This window comes from Dama dama, chromosome 19 (genome assembly GCF_033118175.1).
Source record: "Dama dama isolate Ldn47 chromosome 19, ASM3311817v1, whole genome shotgun sequence".
NCBI lineage: Eukaryota > Metazoa > Chordata > Mammalia > Artiodactyla > Cervidae > Dama > Dama dama.
The window spans coordinates 47,183,043-47,207,554 of record NC_083699.1 but is presented as its reverse complement, the minus strand read 5'-3'; the positions used below and the strand labels follow the sequence as shown (position 1 = coordinate 47,207,554).

The window sequence follows — 24,512 nt, the reverse complement described above, 5'->3', positions numbered from 1 at the left end:
AATACTGTTTACCTGTAAGACCCAGTCAGCTACCCCACTTGAACAGATGGCCCAATTCAGGCAAACAAGCAGTAAAAATCTATTACACATGTAAAAGACCCTCTGAGGTCTATTTTCACTCATCTTATCTGGCTACAAACATAAATCTAATCCTTTAGGAACTTTAAATATACAGACATTCAGTTACTTAGAAAAGTCACTTATGTAGAGCACATCATTTTCCAAAAAATGATGGTCAGACAAGGTGGCACCGCTAAAATATAGCATCAATTGATGCAGATATTCTTAAGGGGAAGATATATCAAGAAAATTCACACATCTGAATTGTGAGTGTGTGTGCATGAGCTTAGTCGTGTCTAACTCTTTTTGACCCCATGGACTGTAGCCCACCAGACTACTCCGTCCATGGGATTCTCCAGGCAATACTGGAGTGGGTTGCCATTCCCTTCTCCAGGGGATCTTCCCAACCCAGGGATTGAACCCACATTTCCTTCATCTCCCTACAACTGAACTGCCTGTAAGTTATTTTTTGACTAGGGGAATGCATAATAAGTAGTTTTCAGTAAGGTCTTTTCCAGTAAATCTATGGTTATTATTTTGCTAGGAAACAAAACTGATACAATGATCAAGTTACTAGCTCAAGAGACAAAATACTCATTTAAAATAAATAATACTTCATTATATGAAAACTAAATAATAAAATTAAAAACTGAGAAAATCTGAGATATTGTCAGTCTAGAGGAGCACAAGGAGACATAATAACTAAATGTAATATGGTATTCCAGATAGGTTTCTGGAGGAGAAAAACAAAAAGTAAGGAAACTCAAATAAAGTATAAACTTTAGTTGATAATAATGTATCAGTATTACTTCACTGGTTGAAACAAATGTATTTTAGTAATATAAGATGTTAATAATTAGGTGAAACTGAGTCTAGGGTAAATGGAAATTCTCTGTACTACTTTTCTACAAATCTAAAAATTTTTAATAAAAGTTTATTTTTTTAAAAAGTTCTTAAAGAAAAGCAACATTTTCTGAAAATACCACAGCTAATTTTATGATATGTGGACTTATTAAAGAAACTAATATTATTACATGGTTCTGCTTTTGAAAGATTATCTTCCTTAGATTCTATATGAAAGAGCAGTATATTTAAAGAGTTCTGTAAAGAAACAGATTTCTTTTCACAAAAACTTAAGATAATGAATAGGCTTTTACCCTTTCAAGTGTGATTTCTTCATATTCATAATCTGCATCAGTGCCATTAACCTAGGGAAAAAAGTAGCACAGAAATTTAGAGTTTAAAATTCAAAATGACAAGACAACTTTTGTATAATTTCTTTTTTTCCCCACTTTAAAAAAAAAAATTGAAGGATAACTGCTTTACAGAATTTTGTGTTTTTTGTCATGCATCAACAAGAATCAGCCATAGGTAAACCCATGTCCCCTCTCTCCTGAACCTCCCTCCCACCTCCATCCCCATCCCACCCTTCCAGATTGTCACAGAGCCCCTGTTAAATGAAACCCTGTTAAATGTGATATTAATCAAATAACACAGCTTGATTCTAATAATTCTGGGAAAGATTTTCAAGGAATGGAACAGTGAAAATGTGATTAATGGCATTTATGATACTGTGTCATTCAAATACAGAAAGGGTACACTCAGCTTTTAATACTTATTGAACTCTTGACCCTCTTCTTTGCTTTAATTCACACATCTAATTAGCTACCAATTCTTACTGACTTAAATACTTCAGTTTTTTGAGAAAACCATCACCTCTTCATTTTCATTTCTATTACTTTGGTTCAAGTTGTTGTTAATCTCTTCTGGTTAATCTCTACAGCAAATGTAATCTACGCCATCTCTTAGATTACTATTCTTCACTGCTCAAATCATTCTAATGTGTTTTACACAGATGGATCTTTATGGAACCCATGTATAACATACTTCGTCCAAAATTCTCTGAAACTCTCATACAAGGCTCTGTATGAACTGACCCAAATCATGGCTCAACTTCATTCCTAACATGTATCTCCTCTCTTCATGAGCCTTATATACCATTAAACTTAAATGATTTGCTCTGTCCTTTACATATCCTTCAAGTTCTCAACTCTGTAATCTTTCTGGTGATATGAAACTGAGCAAAGTAATCTCATAAGTCAAATACAGATTGTGATAAAATGAATCTCTAGATGCCTCTCATCTTCCATCCTAAGGGCTCTTCTGCAATATGATTAAACCACCCTACCATCAAGAGATGTTATCTATTTCCCTTTCCCTTGGATCTAGGCAGGTTCTAGATGGCTTCTGCTAAAAAGAGTGTGGCACAAATAATGCTCTGCGGTTTTGGAAGCTAGGTCATGCGATGCCTCGTAGTGTTCGCCTTGTTTTAAGAATGCACTTTCTTAGAATTCAGAAGCTGTAATGTGAGGGAGCTCAAAGACCCTACGAGGTGACTCAAATGAAGGAGCATCAAAGAACTTTAGCCAAAAGCCCCAGCTGCACTTCTACCCGGCAACTGGCACTGACTGTCAGCCATGGTGAATGAGGCTGTTTTGGGTCTTCCAGTCTTTTCCCTTGTCCCAGCCAAGATCATGTAAAGCAGAACTATCCAATTAATTCAGAAAATCATGAGAAATAATTATTTTTTAGCCACTATGTTTCACGGTGGCTTGTTATACAGCAATAGAATAATGAAACAACAGAAGAATGAAATCTATGTAAGCCACTTTGTTTTCTTTACCATACAATAAGAAAGCAACCCCTAATTCAGGTTCAATTCAGTAGACAATTTAATAACATCATTAAACACATTCAAACTGGGCTTCTGAATGCCAAGAATACATTATCAAAACCACATATTACCATTTTATTAGTGTAAAATAACAAAAAACTGACGGTGTAGTATTTTCAAAAGCAATATGGTTTCCAGGAAAATTACAAAATGGGTGATTAGTTTCCTTTTCATAATATCTTTATAAAATGTGGCTTTCAACAGGAAAAATGTGCTTGGCTAAAGGGTTTATCACTCTCAATAGGACAAGGTGAGAGGGAAACAAGAAATAAAATTAGAGGAGAAATAAAATGAAATTAAATCAATCTTTATACAAAATAATATATTACTGACAAAATACTTGAGTTTTTTTTCCATCCTCAAAAATAGAAAAGCATAGATTTAGAATACTTCATGAGAACTGTCATTGCTAGTACTTTCTAGGTTTAGAATTTAGTCCTAGTAACAAAATGGGATTCTATATTAAGGATGAAGGTGAAAGCTGGAGAAGTGAATTGGGGCCTGATTGTGAAACATCTTGAATGTTTTCCTGATGAATGAAAAATATTCTTGGAAATTTTGGAGCATCAAGTAGGTTTAAATGTTTTCCAAAAAAGAACCATGGCAGCGTGGAACACAAATGGAAAGAAATTAGAGAAAAGTAAATTGGAAAAGAAGTTATGGAAATAATTTGGATAAAAGGCAAAAATTCTAAAGACACTTGAGAATAGGTAGTAAATTCCTAATTATAAAAAATCTTAATATTAGTGGAAAAAATTTCATAAAGTCACAACTAAGAACAACTTATCTATAACCAATTTGACTAGGGAAAAAATCAGATTATATAACATAATCAAAGGTGAGCTGTATTCCACTCATCTAATATAATTTGGGGCTTCCCTGGAGGCTCAGCTGGTAAAGAATCCACCTGCTATGTGGGAGACCTGGGCTTGATCCTTGGATTGGGAAGATCCCCTGGAGAAGGGAATGGTTCGTTACCCACTCCAGTATTCTGGCCTGGAGAATTCCATGGACTGTATAGTCCACGGGGTTGCAAAGAGTCGGACACGACTGAGAGACTTTCACTTTTCAATATGATCTGGGACAAGAACTACACTTTTAATTAAATGCTGTTTTATAACATATTTTTTTATCTGTGGAGAAATCACTCCAAATTGCTCTTAATTTTTACTTGGTTGCTTTTGAGCTTTTAACTTTTCTACATCAAACTGTCCAAAAGAAGTTTCTGTCATGATATAAGTGTAATATAATCTGTTTTGTCCAATATAGGAGTTACTTAACCACAAGTGACTACTGAGTGCTTGTAATGTGACTACTGCCAGCAGAAAAACCATAAATATCATTGAATTTTAATCAATATAAATTTAAATACCAACATGTGGCTAGTGGCTTGCAATTTTGGAAGATGTAGCTCTAAGTGAATCATTAAATCTAACTATATCCCTTCAAAATACATGCACATATTCTCTTTTTATCTCTCCTCCTTCCCCCTTTCCTCTTTCCTCCCCCGACTTCAAATACACATTCTCTTTTTTGGTGCTATGATTGGCACTATACCAAATTTACAGATTTATCTGGAAAAAACAATGATCTCTACTTTATCTTTCTGTTCTGCAACAAAAACTGCTCTGTATTTAAGTATTCCTCTATACCATGAGTAGGTTTCACAGCTTTCTTACAACAAACTATATACATTTCCTGTTAAGCTGATTGCTCTGTGTGTGTGTTACTCAGTTAGTTGTGTCTGACTCTCTGTGGCCGCATGGACTGCAGACCACCAGTCTTCTCTGTCTGTGGAATTCTCCAGGCAAGGATACTGGAGTGGGTTGCCATTTCCTTCTCCAGTGGATATATGTCCTGACCCAGGGATCAAACCGACATTGCAGATAGTTTCTCTACTGTCTGAGCCACCAGGAAGACCATATACGTGGCTTCAAGCTGACTGCTAGGTATTTCATATTTCACTGAAAGAGTTAATAACTCATATTTTCAACTGCTTTCTGCTAGTATATTTGAATACCATTCACTGTTTAATATTTAAGTTGTTTTTAGCTTTTTAGAAAAATATAATTTGCTTCAATTATAGATGAAATGCCATAAAGAATACAGATGTCCTTGGCCCCTTATTCCTAAAGATTAAAATTTTCTAAACAGCTTGCACTAATATATCCAAACAAGACAGACAGAGCCTAATAAATAATAGATATTAAGACTCTCCAAATAAAGATACTAAGAAGTCTAATTTAAGACTTCTCTGTCATTTAAGGTTCATTTCAGTAATACCTTTCAAACTATAGAGTAATACATTAAAATTCAAGATTTTGCCTATCAACATTCATACGACTCACTATGTGATCGTGATTGTGGAAGCTGCTCAGCTGCATCTGACTCTTTGCAACCCCATAGACTATACAGTCCATGGAATTCTCCAGGGCAGAATATTGGAGTGGGTAGCCTTTCCTTTCTCTGGGGGATCTTCTCAACCCAGGGATCGAACCCAGGTCTCCCATATTCTTAGGCAATTAAACTCCTCAAAAGTCTATACCATCATAAGGTAAGAATCTAAAAATAAAAATGTACTAGGAAGAAGAAAATGTTCTTCCTAATGAAAAATCAAATATTAACCCCGAAAGAATTTACTCATGAATTTTTCCTAAATAATGAATAGCCATTTAGGTAAACTTTACAATAATATAGTTATCAGTTAAATGTACAGAAAAACTGAAGCTTTCTTTGCAACCCCATGGACTATAGCCAGCCAGGCTCCTCTGTCCATGGAATTCTCTAGGCAGGAATACTGGAGTAGCCGAAGAACTGAGATTACACTAGCTATTTGTTAAAGGGGATTAAAACAAACATACAAAAACAAAACTCAAAACAAGAAACAAAAGATGAACCCAAGACAAATGGTAAATACAAGATCCGACAAATAACAACAAAAACAAGAAACATAAACACACATGCAAAACTGAAACAGAATTAACAAACGATTAATCTCCAAAATATACAAATAGCTCATGTAAAACTCAACACCAGAAAAACAACCCAATCAAAAAGTGGCCAGAAGACCTAAACAGACTTTTCTCCAAAGAAGACATACAGATAACACACATGAAAAGAGGCTCAACATCACTCATTATTAGAGAAATGCAAATCAAAACTACAATGAAATATATCCTCACACCGGTCAGAATGACCACCATCAAAAATTCTATAAACAATAAATTCTACAAAGGATGTGGAGAAAAGGGAACCCTCTTGCACTGCTAGTGGGAATGTAAATTGATACAGTCTATAGAGGACAGTATGGAGATTCCTTAAATATCTAGGAATAAAACTACTGTATGACCCAACAATCCCACCACTGGGCAAATATCCTGAAAAAACATAATTGAAAAAGACACATGTACCCCAGTGTTCACTGCAGCATTATTTACAACAGCTAGGACATGGAAGCAACCCAGATATACAGACAGATGAATGAATAAAGCAGTTGTGATACATACATACAATGGAATATTTATTGGTGTGGTTCACTGACTAGGTCGTGTCCCACTCTTTGGACCCCATGGACTGCAGCCCACCAGGCTTCCCTGTCCTTCACCATCTCCCGGAGCTTGCTCAAAATCATGTCCATTGAGTTGGTGATGCCATCCAACCATCTCATTCTCTGTCGTCCCCTTCTCCTCCTGCTTGCAATCTTTCCCAGCAACAGGGTCTTTTCCAATGAGTTGGCTCTTCGCATTAGGTGGCCAAAGTATTGGAGTTTCAGCATGAGTTCTTCCAATGAATATTCATTACTGATTTCCTTTTGGATGGACTAGTTTGATCACCTTGCAATCCAAGGGGTTCAGAAGAGTCTTCTCCAACACCACAGTTCAGAAGCATTAATTCTTTGGCATTCAAACTTCTTTATGGCCCAACTCTCACATCCATACATGACTACTGGAAAAACCATTCAGTTCAGTTCAGTTCAGTCGCTCAGTCATGTCCGACTCTTTGTGACCCCATGAACCACAGCATGCCAGGCCTCCCTGTCCATCACCAACTCCCAGAGTCCACCCAAACCCATGTCCACTGTGTCAGTGATGCCATCCAACCATCTCATCCTATATCGTCCCTACTCCTCCTGCCCTCAATCTTTCCCAGCATCAGGGTCTTTACAAATGAGTCAGCTCTTCACATCAGGTGGCCAAAGTATTAGAGTTTCAGCTTCAACATCAGTCCTTCCAGTGAACACCCAGGACTGATCTACTTAGGATGGACTGGTTGGATCTCCCTGAGTCCAAGGGACTCTCTCAAGAGTCTTCTCCAACACCACAGTTCAAAAGCATCAATTCTTCTGCACTCAGCTTTCTTTATAGCGCAACTCTCACATCCGTACATGACCACTGGAAAAACCAGAGCCTTGACTAGACGAACCTAGTTCTGACTATAGGGATCTTTGTTGGCAAAGTGATGTCTCTGCTTTTTAATATGCTGTCTAGAACTGGCCTAACTTTTCTTCCAAGGAGCAAGCGTCTTTTAATTTCATGGCTGCTGTCACCATCTGCAGTGATTTTGGAGCCCAGGAAAATAACTGTCAGTGTTTCCATTGTTTCCCCATCTATTTCCCAATAAGTGATGAAACCAGATGCCATGAACTTAGTTTTTTAAATGTTGAGTTGTAGCCAAGTTTTTCACACTCCTCTTTCACCTTCATCAAGGCTCTTCAGTTCCTCTTAACTTTCTGCCATAAAGGTGGTGTCTTCTGCATATCTGAGGTTATTGATATTTCTCCTGGCAATCTTGATTCCAGCTTGTGCTTCATCCAGCCCAGCATTTCGCCTGATGTACTCTGCACATAAGTTAAATAAGCAAGGTGACAATATACAGCCTTGATGTACTCCTTTCCCAATTTGAAACCAGTCTGATGTTTCATATCCAGTTCTAACTGTTGCTTCTTACCTGCATACAGCTTCCTCAGGAAGCAGGTCAGGTGGTCTGGTATTCCCACCTCTTGTAAGAATTTTCCACATTTGCTATGATCCACACAGTCAAAGGCTTTAGCGTAGTCAATGAAGCAAAAGTAGATGTTTTTCTGGAATTCTCTTGCTTTTTCGATGATCCAACAGATGCTGGCAATTTGATCTCTGGTTCCTCTGCCTTTTCTAAAACCAGCTTGAACATCTGGAAGTTCATGATTCACATATTGCTGAAGCCCAGCTTGGAGAATTTTGAGCATTACTTTACTAGCATGTGAGATGAGTGCAATTGTGCAGTAGTTTGAGCATTCTTTGGCATTACCTTTCTTTGGGATTAGAGTGAAAACTGACCTTTTCCAGTCCTGTGGCCACTGCTGAGTTTTCCAAATTTGCTGACATGTTGAGTGCAGCACTTTCACAGCATCATCTTTTAGGATTTGAAATAGCTCAACTGGAATTTCATCACCTCCACTAGCTTTGTTCATATTGATGCTTCCTAAGTCCCACTTGATCTCACACTCCAGGATGTTTGGCTCTAGGTGAGTGATTACACCATCGTGATTATCTGGGTCATTAAGATCTTTTTTGCGTAGTACTTCTAGATATTCTTGCCACCTGTTCTTAATATCTTCTGCTTCCATTAGATCCATTCTATATCTGTCCTTTATTGTGCCCATCTTTGCATGAAATGTCCCCTTGGTATCTCTGATTTTCTTGATGAGATCTCTAGTCTTTCCCATTCTATTGTTTTCCTCTATTTCTTTGCATTGTTCAGTTCAGTTCAGTCACTCAGTCGTGTCCAACTCTTGCAACCCCATGGACTGCAGCATGCCAGGCCTCCCTGTCTATCACCAACTCCCGAAATTTACTCAAACTCATATATATTGAGTCAGTGATGCCATCCAACCATCTCATCCTCTGTCATCCCTTTCTCCTCCCGCCTTCCATCTTTCCCAGCATCAAGGTCTTTTCAATTGAGTCAGTTCTTCGCATCAGGTGGCCAAAGTATTGGAGTTTCAGCTTCAGCATCAGTCCTTCCAATGAATATTCAAGACTCATTTCCTTTAGGATGGAATGGTTCGATCTCCTTGCTGTCCAAGGGACCCTCAAGAGTCTTCAACACCACCACAGTTCAAAAGCATCAATTCTTTGGCAGTCAGCTTTCTTGACAGTCCAACTCTCACATCCATACACGACTACTGGAAAAACCACAGCTTTGACTAGATGGATCTTTGTAGGCACTGTTCACTTAGGAAGGCTTTTTAAAATCTTTGCTTGGTATTCTTTGGAACTCTGCATTCAGATAGGTTTATCTTTCCTTTTCTCCTTTGCTTTTCTCTTCTCTTCTTTTCTCATCTATTTGTAAGGCCTCCTCAACCAACCATTTTGCCTTTTTGCTTTTCTTTTTCTTGGCGGGGGGGGGGAGCGGGTAATGCAAAAAGGAATATTACTCAGCCACAAAAACACCACATTTGAGTCAGTTCTAATGAGGTGGATAAACCTAGAGCCTATTATACAGAGTGAAGTAAGAAAGAAAGAGAAAGACAAGTATCACATATTAACACATGTATATATGAAATCTAGGAAGATGGTACTGATGAACCTATTTTCAGGGCAGCAATGGAGACACAGACATAGAGAACAGACAGGTGGACCCAGGGCAGGCGAAAAGAGAGGGTGGGTGGGATGAATGGAGAGAGTAGCATGGAAACACATATATTATCATATGCAAAAGAGACAGCCAGTGGGAATTTGCTGTATAATGCAGGGAGCTCAAACAGGTACTCTGTGACAACTTAGAGGTGTGGCAGGTGGGAGGGAGGTTCAAGAGGAAGGGGACATGTGTATACCAAGGGAGGATTTATGTTGATGTATGGCAGAAACCAACACAATACTGTAAAGCAATTATCTATCAATTAGGAAAAAAAAGAATACTGGAATGGTTAGCCATTCCCTTCTTCAGGGGATCTTCCTGACCCAGGGATAAAACCCACATCTGCAGATTCTTTACCATCTGAGCCACCAGGGAAGCCCTGTGTAAGAAAGCCACCAAGGTAAAATTAAATGAATTTTCCTAATCTTTACTCTTTATGGTTTTACGGAAAATACAAAGGAATAGTTAGGAATTATTTCAACAAATTTCTTCATTTCTGCTCATTACCAGAACCAGGAAGACCTCTAGAATTTTTGCTTAATATTTTAGTATTTAGGAAAAGAATAGGATTTCAGAGAGAGAATCAAACCCAATGCCAATGAACTTATAGTATCAATTAATACTTAACATTGGGTTTAACACATCATCCTTAATTGTACAAGAGTGAAAGCTTTCACCCAAGGATCAGGAACAAAATAAGAATGCTTGCTCTTGCAATTTCTATGAAACATTTTAATGGAGGTTTCAGCCATGGCAATTAGGTAAGAAAAATAAATAAAAGGCATCTTTATTGAAAAGCAAGAAATGAAAATATTTGTTTGTATATTACATGACCTTATGTAGAAAATCCAAAGGAATCTACAATAAGAACAAAAAACAACTAATTTATGAGTTCAGGTTTAACACTGCAGGATAGGTCAATACCCCCAAATCCATTATATTCCTAAACACCAGCAATGAAAAATCCATACATAAAATTAAGAAAACAATTTCATTTACAATATCATTAAAAGAATAAAATACTTAGGAATTAATTTAAAAAGTGTAAGACAAATACACTGAAAATTTAAAACGCTGTTAACAAAACTGAAGATGTAAATGAATGGATAGACAATATGTTCATGGACTAAGAGACATAATACTAATAAAATGACAATAATTCCCAGATACTGTATGCAATGTCTGTTGCTGTTGTTTAGTCATTAAGTCCAACTATCTGTGACCCCATGGACTGAGCCCACCAGGCTCCTCTGTTAATGGGATTTCGCAGTAAAGAATACTAGAGTGGGTTGCCATTTCTCTCTCCAAGGGATCTTCCCAAGCCACGGACTGAACCCACATCTCTTGCATTGGCAGGCGGATTCTGGGTGGATTCTTTACCTCTCATCCACCGGGGATGCCCATGCCAATGTTTACCATAGCACTATTCACAATAGCCAAAAGGTGGAAATGACCCAAGAGCCCATCAAGAGAAGGATGAATAAACAAAATGTAGTACATACATACGGAGAAGGCAATGGCATCCCACTCCAGTACTCTTGCCTGGAAAATCCCATGGACGGAGGAGCCTGGTAGGCTACAGTCCATGGGGTCGCGAAGAGTCAGACACGACTAAGCGACTTCACTTTCACTTTTCACTTTTATGCATTGGAGAAGGAAATGGCAACCCACTCCAGTGTTCTTGCCTGGAGAATCCCAGGGATGGGGTCGCACAGAGTTGGACACGACTGAAGTGACTTAGCAGTAGCAGTACATACATATAATGAAAAATAATTCGACCATAAAAACAAATGATGTTCTAACACATGCTACAACACAGATGAAACTTCACAATACTACGCCTAGTGAAAGCCAGACACAAAAAAACATTTACTGTATGATTTCTTTTTAAAAAAATTTTATTGCAGTACAGTTGATTTACAATGTTGTGTTGGTTTCAGGTGTCCATGTATGATTCTATTTATATGAATAGTCCAGAAAAGACAAAGCCATAGTGACAGAAAGTAGATTAGTGATTGTAAGGGGCTGAGGTAAGGGCAAAATGGGGAGTGACTGTTAACGGGTACAGGGTTTCCTTACAAGGAAATAAAAATGTTATGAAATTTGAAAATGGCAGTGATGGCACAATGCTGTGAATAAACTAAAACCACTGAATTGTACACTTTAAAAGGGTAGATTTTGTGGTATGTAAATGTCGCAACATAAAAAAAAATTTTAAGGTGAAAAAGCTGAAAAAGAATTGAGATATAAATTCAAGTTGAAACAATGAGTTAATATACTTTACGGTAACAAACATGCTAACAAAGGATCAAAAAATTTATCAACACACCATGCTAGTGACAGTATGGGGTAAAAACAATAATTTTTGTTGAATCATAATGCCAGAAAGTATAATTTGGCAATAATGATAAAATCTAAAAGTTGACACACCTTTTGAGCAATCTATGTAAACAAATATATTCAGATTATATAATTGCATATATATACAATACATCTATACAAAAATATCAGTGGGGCATTGATTTTTGTATGGGAAAAGTTTGAAAATACATATATCCTTAGTGATGTACAAAATATTTATAAAAGGATATATATACACATGTTCTTTTAATATATATCCTATACACACACACACACATTAACATTTTAACTAAGAGGAACAAGAAGACTAGGAGTAGGGGTGAAGAAAGATTTTTTTCTTCACCTTTCTTCTCTTTTCATTGGATATACCTTGGTACATATTGAATTTTATACAATGTATATGCATTACCTGTTCAATTAACTACTTAATTTTAGGAAGCGATGTGACAACAGCCGGGGGGGGGGGGGGGGGGGGGGGGGGGGGAATGTGATATATAATGCAACAGCTGCAAGTTTTATTTTCATTCATCAACTCATAGCTAGTATTTAATAACCAGAACTCAACAAAGGAATAACAAGTAAGTTTAAAAGCCATTCTAAAACATATTTTAAATTTCAGAATTAAACTAATTAGCCACAAAGAATATTACTAAACGTTTTACAGTGTTCTTCAAATATGATAAAGTAGAACAACTCTGAAACAAAATCTTAAGAAAATGGAATTTATCTTATTGCCTTATGTAGAGAAAAGGGTTGCTATATCAGGCCCAAGGCTGCTTTGGCTAGAAGAGTCTTAGGCATTTGAGAAATTGATTTTGGGAGCGTTCTCACCATTCCCTAACTGAAAGGGTTGTTTACTCTTGGCAAGACTTTGCAGAGACAATGAACTTTATGCTGAACACCTGTTTTCCTTCTGCGAGTTTGGAAATTTGGTATGTACAGGATAGAGGGTGTCTATGTGAACAACCACCAGTAAATAACTGTGGTGAAGCCCAAATAGTGGGCTTCCCTAGGCAGAAAAACTGAATACTTGTTGCTACATTTTCACTGCCAAGTGAAAACAGTGCTCTGCGGACACCTCTTGGGAGGAAGATAGTACAAGGAAATCTAAAGATGTATTCTTCTAGACAAACAGCCGTATAATCTGACTATGGATCCTGACTTATTACATATAATAATATGTACGTATGTACATATAAATATGTATGTACATATAAATAAATCTTAGGTACAAGGTGCTGAGCCTTGTGAGTCTTTCTAGAGAATTTCTCAACATGGGTAGTGAATGGGTTTAGAGACTTCCAACATATTCTGCTTAGCAGGAAAATTATTTTTTGAATAATGTGTCATAAAAACTAAGTTTGCTGTCTGTATGTTAATCCTGCTTTTAATTTGTTGACATCTCTAAAATGCATGTGTATTTATTTTGTTGACCTAGTTTTCTGTTAGTTCTTACATAGTAACCTTCCAGTTCAAAGGGTTTTAAAATAAAAAAATTTAATATCTCTCCCTTAAGCAAAACATAATTTAACAAATGAACAAGTAAGGGATAAAATGTGAAGAAGAAAATATTGACAAAAGTACAAACAAAATTCTTCTTAAGTATTCAATATCAGTGTGAAAGGTGACACTGACTGAAGAGTATTTTTGGTTTGTATTAAGTATTATTACTTAAAGTTTTCAAAAATCTCCCCAAATTTGCTATACCCATATAAATATACACAGAATATAAAGCCAAATAAAATGTTTCAAAGTACAGATGAAAATCAACTACAGTTCAAAAATGAGAGAAAAAAGATTTTTATAATGTATTAAATTATGCACCATTTGATTTTTTAAAAATGCACAGGTATAACTTCTACTTAAACATCTCCAAAGATACTTTAGGTGGGGTGAAAAATGTTAAGATTCTGCTGTTCTGGCTATTTATCTTTAGGAGAAAGAAGATTTTTTAACAAAAGAAGTTTACAGCGAAGGAACAATTAATTTAAAGTTACAGAATTATAACTGTGAAGACATATAAATCTGGTCACTAAAAACACAGTCACTCAATTAGACTTCAAAAATTACTCTCTGATTATATGGCATTGTGTAAATGACCACTGGTGAGACAGAGCCTGTAGTGAAAGCTATTCATTTTAACTTAAAAATGAAATTTATTTCAACATTTCTGCTTTGTAAAAGCATGGAAAAAACAAAAAACAAAAAAGGATAGTATGTTTCATTTACTTTAGCAATTACAGCTCAATGACAGAGCATCATAAGTACAATGTATTAGAGAAAATAATGCTGTGATTTTTATACCTGTATCAAAACCTGAACAGGAAAAACAGAATTATATATGGTGATGAATGGAACTTACGTAAGTTGATGTTTCCAAGCTGTCTGTGTTAACCAGCACTGGAGGAGGATTTGCCTTAAAGAAAGAATTGTAAAAGTATTAGGCTTAACAGGAAAATTGGCACATTACATATTAATGGTCACAAATATTAGAAGCATATGAAAGATTTGCTATTTCTTAAATTATAATTTTATATGAAGTTTTCATATGTTAAACAATGTATCCAGTTTCTAGCACCAGTGGAAAGAATTAGATATATAGGCAGCTATTACATTTGAGAAATGGATGATTATTTCCGCTACAACAGACACAATTTTGTTAAGATTTGTGAAGTTCACCATTCTCATCAAAAAAAATTCACAAGTATTTTCTAATATAACAAAAAACTCATCCCAAATTTCTTGGCAATCACCTCTTTTCTAGTCTCAAGGATCTTCTGAAGATTCCAACATTTCATCACCCAGAAAAAAAATTCTGTCTCATACTGAACTGTGTTTAAACACTGGGGGAAAGGAGCCATACAAAGAAATCCATCATAAACTTTAATTAGAATACTGAAAACACATTCAATGTAAAAGCCCTCAATTGTTATCAACTGCAATTACTGCTTTTCATCTGTTATTCTAGACCACGGACAGAACAATTAATGGTCAACCACTCCCCACCCCTCCAAAAACACAAGCAGAGTAACATAGGTATAATTAAGTTTGGGATGAAAAAAGCTTGGTTTTCTGCTTAAGCTGGAAAGGGTTTGTTATGAAGGCGGAACAAAATTTTAAAAATAAAATGCAATTATTACCAAATGAAAACCAGACTGGAACACACTAGAAAACTGATGTGACTCCTCTTAAAATTCTTTCTTTTGCATATTTAAAAATATATAATTACCAAGTCAAATGACATTTTCAGAGAATCAAAAAGATGACTATCCTTTAAATAAATTTTAAGAGATATGCTTGCATAAATAATTGTACTGTATGCATCTAAGCTACATGAAGCAGCAAGTTAAAAATGAGTGGGGACAAGGATTACAGTAAAGCACAGGGAACTATATTCAGTGTATTAAAATAATCTATAATGGAAAATAATCTGAAGAAGATATATATACACATAACTAGATCACTTTGCTGTACATCTGAAACAATAAAAAATCCTGAAAAAAACAAACAAAATGAGTAGGCAATACTGTATTAAATACAAACATAATACTAGCTACTTTATGTGCAGCCCTACCTTTAACGATAATAGTCTATTTTCCAATGATACAATGAGAATCAAACCTAATACTACATGTGAGATTGCTAAAAATACTATTTGTGAGAGACATTTAAGATTTTATGAACATTAGGAATTATTCATTTCCCAATGACTACTGGGATCTCAAATTGATATTTTTAAATTAAAAAATTAATGGTACAACTTCACCTTACTTTGCTTAAGCAATTACAGAGGAAGGCAAGAAAGAACAAGGCTATTTAAACTTACAAAAGAAGCTATAATCTTTAAAAATTATGGCAAGAAAACCATCTGGCTTCCTCTGCTCGTTTATTACCAAAAATATAGTGGAAAAAGTTGGCTTTCACAAAAGTCTAACTTATACCAAAATTATCACAACCCTAGCTGCTCATGATCACCAACTCATCATCACTGTATATGTTACCTTTTGATTCTAGTTATATACAAATCTGGTATTGAAATACATATAAATTATACAAAGTGTTAAATTTCCTTCAAGATAGAATGACGACAATGAGAGATTAGGAGAAGGAGGGGTAATGGATCATATAAGTGCATGAATTGAGGACTGCTGTAGTTGGGTGATAAGTATACATGGGAGTTCACTGTACTACTTCCTATTTGAACAGTTTTGAATTTTTTCATAAACTACAGCAAAACAATTATATTGAGTCAAGTACTCAATTGTAAGAGGTTAATAATGAAGGCAGTTGTAAAATACTATGGGCTAAAGCTGTTATTAAGATATTAGCATTCACATAATAAAACTAATTTCAATTTTAAAGTTCAGTTCTGAAAAAAGAATACAGACTTGTAAAAATAATTTATAATTTTGGTTTAATGAATATGATTAGATAATTAATATATGTACAATCAGTTTATTTGTAGATGTATCTTAGAAATAATCTGAGTGAATGACCATACCTGAAGGGAAAGCATAGACTTGAAACTGAACAGAAACTCAAATTGAGGATTAAAAGAATTTCATTCAAAACTAATGTCAGATTAAGCAATTTGAAAAGACCTATCACAAAATGTAGTCTAAAACAAGAGCCTATGTACATGCAGCTCAAGAGGCATGATCTGATGGCCTCAAGTTCAGCCACCAAAATAATGTTAAAAATATTTAAGACTGTGTTATCAGGAAGAGAATTAAAACATTTACCTTAAAATACATTATACTTTTACTTACTAACTTGAGGATTTTTAAATTCTTATAGAATACAGAAATGGTATCTGACAAAGTAGTAATTCATCCCTCTCAAACTTGGAGGTGGTGGGAATGAGGTAGCTCAATGGGCTTGGAGGGTACAATATACAACTCAGAAAAACACAATACCTTAACACCAAAGCCAGAACAAGTACTTTAGATAGAAGAGATACAGAAAAATTTGGCCGCGGAATTTGCTACTTTCAGATAGCTGAAATAAAGAGCACTAAAACAAAAAATACAGTAGCAAATTTGACTAGTTTAAGACCTTGGTATCTATAACTAGGATGGGAGATAGCAGAACAGATAATACGGAATTACCAGCTTTCCTTAGGGAGGAAACCAAGTAACAGCAACAAGACTTGAGGAAAATCTATGTGAAAGTTACTTGTTGACTAGTTATTTAAATAACCTTAAATGACACATCAAAAAGCATGATTCTAGATCTCTCTCTACCTCCCTCTACCATTCAATGACTTTGAATATACAGGTAAATCACAAGTACTAATTATTGAAACTTATTTCTTCCATCTATAAAGAGACATACCTTTAACCAAAAGGACTGTGTGACAACTCAGTAAAGTAATATTAAAAACAAAAGAAAAAACTGTGTTGTAAACCACAGAAACCTGTTGCTAATCCATTATACTTACTAATAGTATATACCATTGTGTATGTCTCAACTTAGACAATAATGAAATCCTATGATTCACTTAGAAATGTGGGGGTGGGTGATAGGAAAGGGGCAGGATATACCAGAAACAGAAACTAACCAAACCCTAAAGAATATGACCCAAGAATTAATAATAAGACTTAAGAAACATAGTTTTGATCATCCAACTTTTAGAATGTTATTTCATTAATAAAGGGCCTTATAAGTCTGCTGCTGTTAACATACTGCAGCATCCTAATTCAATTTCAGATAACAATATTACACCTTAAAAATCTTGTGTTAAAAATAATTCTAAGATTCAGTTATTTAAAAACAGGCCAAAATTAGTTTAGAAAATGCTTTTATGCTGTATACTGTATTTCTCCTCCTTAGCATTTATCGAAGTTTCATTATATTATTGGTTTAATGTCGGTCTCTTTCTCCCCTACTAAATTATAAACAAGTATTTCTCCAATAAAGAATTCATAAACCCCAGAGAGTAGTACATCTTGGATTCTAATTTGGCACACACAGCATTGAAAGTTAAATGCTAACATGTTAGTGACTACTATAAGTTAAACTGACTATAAAAACAAATATGATGAATTCTGGAATGATGACAGAATAAAAAGTCCCACAAATTTGCTTCTCCACCTAGATGACGACTGTACTGGCAAAATGCAATTGCCAGTGTGACATGAGTATTTTGGACTTCTGTAGTCTATTGAGGGCTTGCAACTTCCAGAAGTTACCAGATGTCAAACTGTGGTTAATCCAGTCAATTTCAATTCTCAGCAGTGTTGAAGCTACCCAACTCCCATCCTTCATAATTTGTTCCTAGAGCAGCTGGCACAAAGCCTGCACAAGCCAGGGCAAAGTAGGGAGGGGGTGGGGAGCCAAAAGGGACCCTGTTCTTCAAATATAGGGAATCTGTGTTCTGATTGCTACCTCTGATCACGGAAGTTTCAAAGAGGTAGTGGCCATTATTGCTGAGCCTCTCCCAAGTAATGTAAATCCCTCCCCCTCTGGCTGAAGTGACTCCTAGGAGATTTATAGGGCAAGTGTCTCCTCCCATAATTTCATTTGTCTCTTTTTCCCCTTTCAAGAATCAGACACTGAAGATTAAAATATTCAAAAACAACCACATATATGAGGGAAAGCACAAAGTCACTGTGCATGCCTGGGGAAGATGCAGGCATAGAAAGAATCAGAGAAGATTTTAAGGTTATCTCATAGGCTGATTTTTAGCACAAAGATAGCCTACAGCAATCAAAAAACCAAAAACAAACCAGCAAACTTTAGAAAAGGGGAGAATCTGATTTCCAGAAAAATCATAAGATTCAAATGTCCAATTTCGAACAAAAAAAATCAAAAGGCATACGAAGAAATAGGAACATATGTTCCATTCAAAGGAGGGAGAGTGAAGAAAAAAGAAACCATCTCTCAAAAAGAGCTGGTGGCATATCTATTAGACAAATGATTTAAAGCAACCACTGTAAAGATATCCAAAGAACTAAAAGACAAGGTGCACAAAGTTAAGAAAATAATGTATGAACAAAATGGAGAAAGCAATAAAAGACAGAAAACCTAAGGAGAAACCAAAAGGAAATTCTGAAGCTGAAAAGTACAGTAACTGAAATGAAAAATTCACTAAAGCAAATGTGAGCAGGCAGAAGAATTAGGAAACCTGAAGATAGGATGACATAAATTATTAAGTCTGAGAACAGAAAGACTGAAGAAAAGTAACCAGAGTCTAAAGAGACTTGTGGGCCATCATTAAGCAGACCAACAAACATATTATGGGAGTCCAAGAAGAGAGAGATCAAGGGGAAAGAGAGAATATCTGAAGAAATAATGGGTAAAACATTCCCAAATTTGATGAAAGACATGAATATAAACAATCTAAGAAGCTCAAAAAACTCAAGGTAGGATGAACTCGGAGAGATTCACACTCAGACACATTAAAATCAAACTGCTGAAAGACAAAGAGAAAATTGTGAAAGCAGTACAACAAAGTGACTCAATATACAAGAGCTCCTTTGAGGTCAGGAAACAGTGGGTGGGTATATTCAAAGTGCTAAAAGAAAAACACTGTCAACCAAGAATCCAGTAACTGGCAAAACAATCTTTCACATATGAGGGAGAAATTATGACATTCTCAAATAAACAAAGTTGAAGATCATTACTTATAGACTGGCCCTGAAAAAAATGCTAAAGTGAATCCTACACGTAGAAATGAAAGGACACAAAGACAGTAACTCTAGATGTCTGAGGAAATAAAGACCTTGGTAATAAGGACAAATACAAAAAAACCTCTTCATTATCTTAATAGTGTTTTGTAACATCACTTTTTGTTATCTACATGATTTAAGAGACTAATATTTTTTAAACTATATTTTAAAGAAGTGGGCATGTTAGTCACTCAGTCATGTCTGACTCTTTGTGACCCCTTGGACTATAGCCCACGAGGTTCCTTTACCCATGGGGTTTTCCAGACAAGAATACTGGAGTGGGTTGCTATGCCTGATCCTGGGTCAGGAAGATTCCTCTGGAGAAGGGCATGGCAACCCACTCCAGTATTCTTGCCTGGAATTTTATATTTTAAAAGTTAGTTTAAAAGTGAATTATTCATACAGAAGTGATGTCAACATCAGTAAATAACTAAAATCAATTACTAGCCCAGAAATTAATATTATGGTAACTTTGCTTTGTAATTTCACATTTATTTTCTACATAATTTAAAACATGAATGCATTTAAAAATTGTTATTTACATTTTTGTACATATAATGTATAAAGTTGTAATTCTGTGACATAAACAACTGAAAGGGGTGGGGATGTAACTGTTAAGAGGAGCAGAGTTTTCATATATCACTAAAGTTAAACTGATATAAATTCTAATTTGAGTGTTGTAATTTCAGGATGTTAAATGTAATCCCCATGGTAACCACAGAGAAATTAGCTACAGAATATACATAAAAAGAAAAATGAAAGGAATTTAAACATTTCATTACATATATAAAAAATCAACCAAACAAAAATAAGACAGTAATGCAGGAAATGCAGGAAATAAATCTGTAATAAATGTAGAAAATAAACAACAAAATGACAGAAGCCTCTCCTTATCAATAATTACTTTAAATGCAAATTGTTTAAACCCTCCAATCAAAAAAAAGCAGAATGGATAAAAACACACGACCCAACTATGTTTTCTGCAAGAGACTTCATTGAGATCCAAAGATGCAAGCAGGCTGAAAGTGAAAGGACAGAAAAAGATATTCTATGCAACTAGCTACTAAAAGATAAGAGTGACTATATTAATATTAGATAAAATAGAAGTTAAATTTTAAAAAGTTACAAGGGACAAAGGACAACATTATATATTAGTAGAAGGTTTAATACAGAAAGAAAATAAAACAATTAACATTCATGTACCTAATGCTATACCATCAAAATCTATGAAATACAAAGTGACAGAATTAAAGAGAGTAAACAAATAATAGTTGAAGATTTCAACGCCCTGCTTAAAATAATGTGTAAAACAGCCAGACAAAAGATAAGTACAGAAAAAAATGACTTAAATGCCACAATAAACCAATCTGATCTAACAGACATATTTGGAACACTCTGACCAACAACAGGATATATTCTTTTCAAGTGCACTTGGATCATTTCCAGAATATACCATATGTTAGGCCACAATTACGTCTCAATAGATTTAGTAAGAAAGTTGTCATATAAAGTTCAGTCGCTCAGTCGTGTCTGACTCTTTGCAACCCATGAATCTCAACATGCCAGGCCTCCCTGTCCATCACCAACTCCTGGAGTTTACTCAAACTCATGTCCATCGAGTCGGTGATGCCATCCAGCCATCTCATCCTCTGTTGTCCCCTTCTCCTCCTGCCCCCAATCCCTCCCAGTATCAGGGTCTTTTCCAATGAGTCAACTCTTCACATGAGGTGGCCAAAGTACTAGAGTTTCAGCTTCAGCATCAGTCCTTTCAATGAACACCCAGGACTGATCTCCCTTAGGGTGGACTGGTTGGATCTCCTTTTAGTCCAGGGACTCTCAAGAGTTTTCTCCAACATAACATGTTTTATGTCAAAAACGGATGAAGACAGTAAGCAATAATAGAAGCAAACTGGAAAATTCACCAAGTTGTGGAAATTAAATGACATACTATTAACCAATGAATCAAATAAATAATAGAGAAAATGAGGCCAATAGTTGTTTTTTTAAAAGATCAACAAATTGACAAACTTTTAGTAAGATGGACTAAGGGAAAAGGAGAGAAGAATAAATTACTAAAATCAGAAATGAAAGTGGGAACATTATTGTTAATTCAACAGAAACAAAAAGGATTATAGGAGTTATTATGACCAAGTGTAAGCCAACAAACTGGATAACTTACACAAAATGGAAAAACTCCTACCAATGCCGAATCATGAAGAAAAAATTTTAATACTTTATAATTAATAAGGAAATTGAATCAGTAATAAAAAATCTCCTGACAAAAGCCCTTGAAATCTGATTGTTTTCCTGGTGAAATCTACCCAACATTTGAAGAACTACCATCAATTTTTCTCAAATTCTGCCCCAAAATTGGAGAGGAAGGTATACTCCCCAACTTATGCTTTGAGGCCAGCATTATCACTATAAGAAAACTGCACACCAATATCCCTTATGTATACTGATCCAAAAATCTCAAGAAAAATTGAATTCAGCATTATACTAAGAGTTTTATATACCATGACCAAGTAGGATTTATTCCTGGATTGCACGGATGATTCAACACAGGAAAACTGATCAATGTAACATACCACATCAATAGAATGAAGAAGAAGGAAAAAAAGAACCAACATGATCATCTCAATCTATACAGGAAGAATGTGACAGTATTAAATATTTTAACTAAGAATATAAGGAAACCACCACAACGTAATAAGGGTCATATATGAAAAACCTACAGCAAACATCATACTTCCACGGTGAAAGACTGAAAACTTTCCCTCTAATATCAAAAACAAGTCAAGCTGGACCACTTTCACCACTTCTATCTAACAAAGTATTGAAAATCAGTCAATTAAACAAATAAGAAGAAGAAAAATTATCCAGCAGCTTCAGCTGCAAGCAACAAATTCTGGTAAATTCTCTTTTCAATTTTTATTCTATTATAAATATTTTCTATTTCCGTGCTATGGCTTCTTAGACATACTCATCATTTAAAAGTAGACATTAAATTTCTAAATACATGAGATTTTAAAGTGTCTTTGATATTAATTTCCCATTCTGATATTGTTTTCTCATTTAAATGTTTTCTTCTCTGTAATCACCCTCTGTTTTTTTCAGTCTTCTAACTTTATTGAAGTTTTCAATGCTAAGTCAAACATCTCTCTTGGTAAATGTTACATTGTATTTGAAAATACATGGGTTATTTTCAAGTTTCTTTTGATACTGATCTCTAACATAATTCTACAAGGATAAGAGAACAAACTCTGTATGATTTCAGTATCTTTAGACCACCCATTTTTTGCACCTGTTCTTATGTCCCTGGATATGTTCCAGTGTCTCCTCCTTTACAATCTATGGGAATTTGAACAGAATTTGTATCCTACTGTTGTGTGAAAACTGTATAAATCTTGATTATGATGAACTGGTGCATAGTGCTTTTCAGGACTACTATATCCTTCTACTTCTCTGTATATTCATTCTATTAATTTTTGAGAGTTTAATACTGAAACTCCCAACTAAAAATTTTAATTTATCTACTTAAAAAATAACTGTAATATGTAGTGGAACTACATATAACCATGTTCTGTATTTTCCAAGTCTCTTGTAAATGTTATCATACTTTCATAATTTTTAAAAAAGGCCAAAACAAGCGGGTACTCTGACCCTCCTTTCTGTTTCCCTGTAAAGCATGAAATAAATTTTCCAAATGAAAAAAAGAAAATTATCTGTCTGCAAATAATATGATCATATACGTAGAAAACTCTGAAGGAACCACACAAAAGTCTGTTAGAACTAATAAACTTAGCAAAGTGGCAGTATATGGTCTAAACACAAAAATCAGTTGCATTCCTATATACAAACAAGCTGGAAAGAAAACAAAAACAATTCAATTTACAACAGCATAAAAAAGAATAGAACAGTTAGGAATGAACTTGCCAACAAGTGAAATATCTGGGCAATGAAAACTATAACATTGCTGAAAGAAATTAAAGACAATAGGAATAAATGGAAATACATTCCTTGTTCATGACATCTTAATACTGTTAAGATGTCAATACTACCCAAAGCAATTTATAGATTTAATACAATTCCTATCAAAATAACAATGATGTCTTTTTGCAGAAATAGGAAAACCCATCCTAAAATTCATATGGAATCTCAAGGGACCTGAATAAACAAAATAATCCTAAAACCGACAAAGCTAGAGAACTTAAACTTCATTTCAAAACTTACTATAAAATTACAGTATTCAGAAGTTTGGTATTGGCATAAAGGCAGTCATATGTCACTGGAATTGAATATACAGTGCAGAAATAATCCCACATATATATAGTTAAATTATTTTCAATTATAAGGGTGCAAAGACCATTTGAAGGGAACAAGACAGCCTTTTCAATACACAGTGCTGAAAAACTGGATATCCAAATGCAAAATAATGAAGCCTAACACCTAACACCATATACAAAAATTAATTTTAAATGAATCCATGACTTAAATAAAAGACCTAAAACTATAAAACCCTAAGAAGAAAACACAAGATAAAAACTTCATGACACTGCATTTGGCAGTGATTCACTGAATATAACACCAAAGGTGCAGGCAACAAAAGAAAATATAGACAATTTGGACTTGTTAAAAATTAAAAATTTTGTGCATCAAATGACACTATCCACAGAGTAAAAAGACAACCCACAGAATGGAAGTCAATATTTGCAAATCATGTATCTAATAAAGAACTAATATCCAGAATATACAGAGAATTCCTAAACTCAAAAGAAACCAACAACACAATTCAAAATGGGTAAAGGCTATTTCTCCAAAGAAGATATACAAAGGGCCAATAAACACATGAAAAGATGTTCAACATCACTAATCACTGGGGAGCTGAAAATCAGAACTACAATGAGATGCCACGTTATATCCATCAGTTTGGCTAACAATATGAAAACAGAATAAATATAAGGAGTGCTGCTATAGATGTGGGAAAATTGGAACCACTGTACTTCATTGGTGGGAATATAAAGTGCGACATCACTGTGGAAAATAGTATGATAGTTCCCCTAAAAATT

The 24,512-nt window shown here is 35.0% G+C and overlaps 1 protein-coding gene across 7 annotated transcripts in view; it reads right to left on the bottom strand.

Moving 5' to 3' along the window:
• The window catches only part of DLG1 (discs large MAGUK scaffold protein 1), a 258,661-nt gene that overhangs the window by 109,000 nt on the left and 125,149 nt on the right, over positions 1 to 24,512 (bottom strand). For all 7 annotated transcript variants that reach the window (XM_061166872.1, XM_061166871.1, XM_061166873.1 and 4 more), the window contains 2 exons: positions 14,136 to 14,189; positions 1,218 to 1,268 (listed from right to left, as the gene is read on the bottom strand). In XM_061166872.1, the coding sequence (XP_061022855.1) occupies positions 1,218 to 1,268; positions 14,136 to 14,189 (105 nt within the window). The remainder of the gene's footprint in view (positions 1 to 1,217; positions 1,269 to 14,135; positions 14,190 to 24,512) is intronic.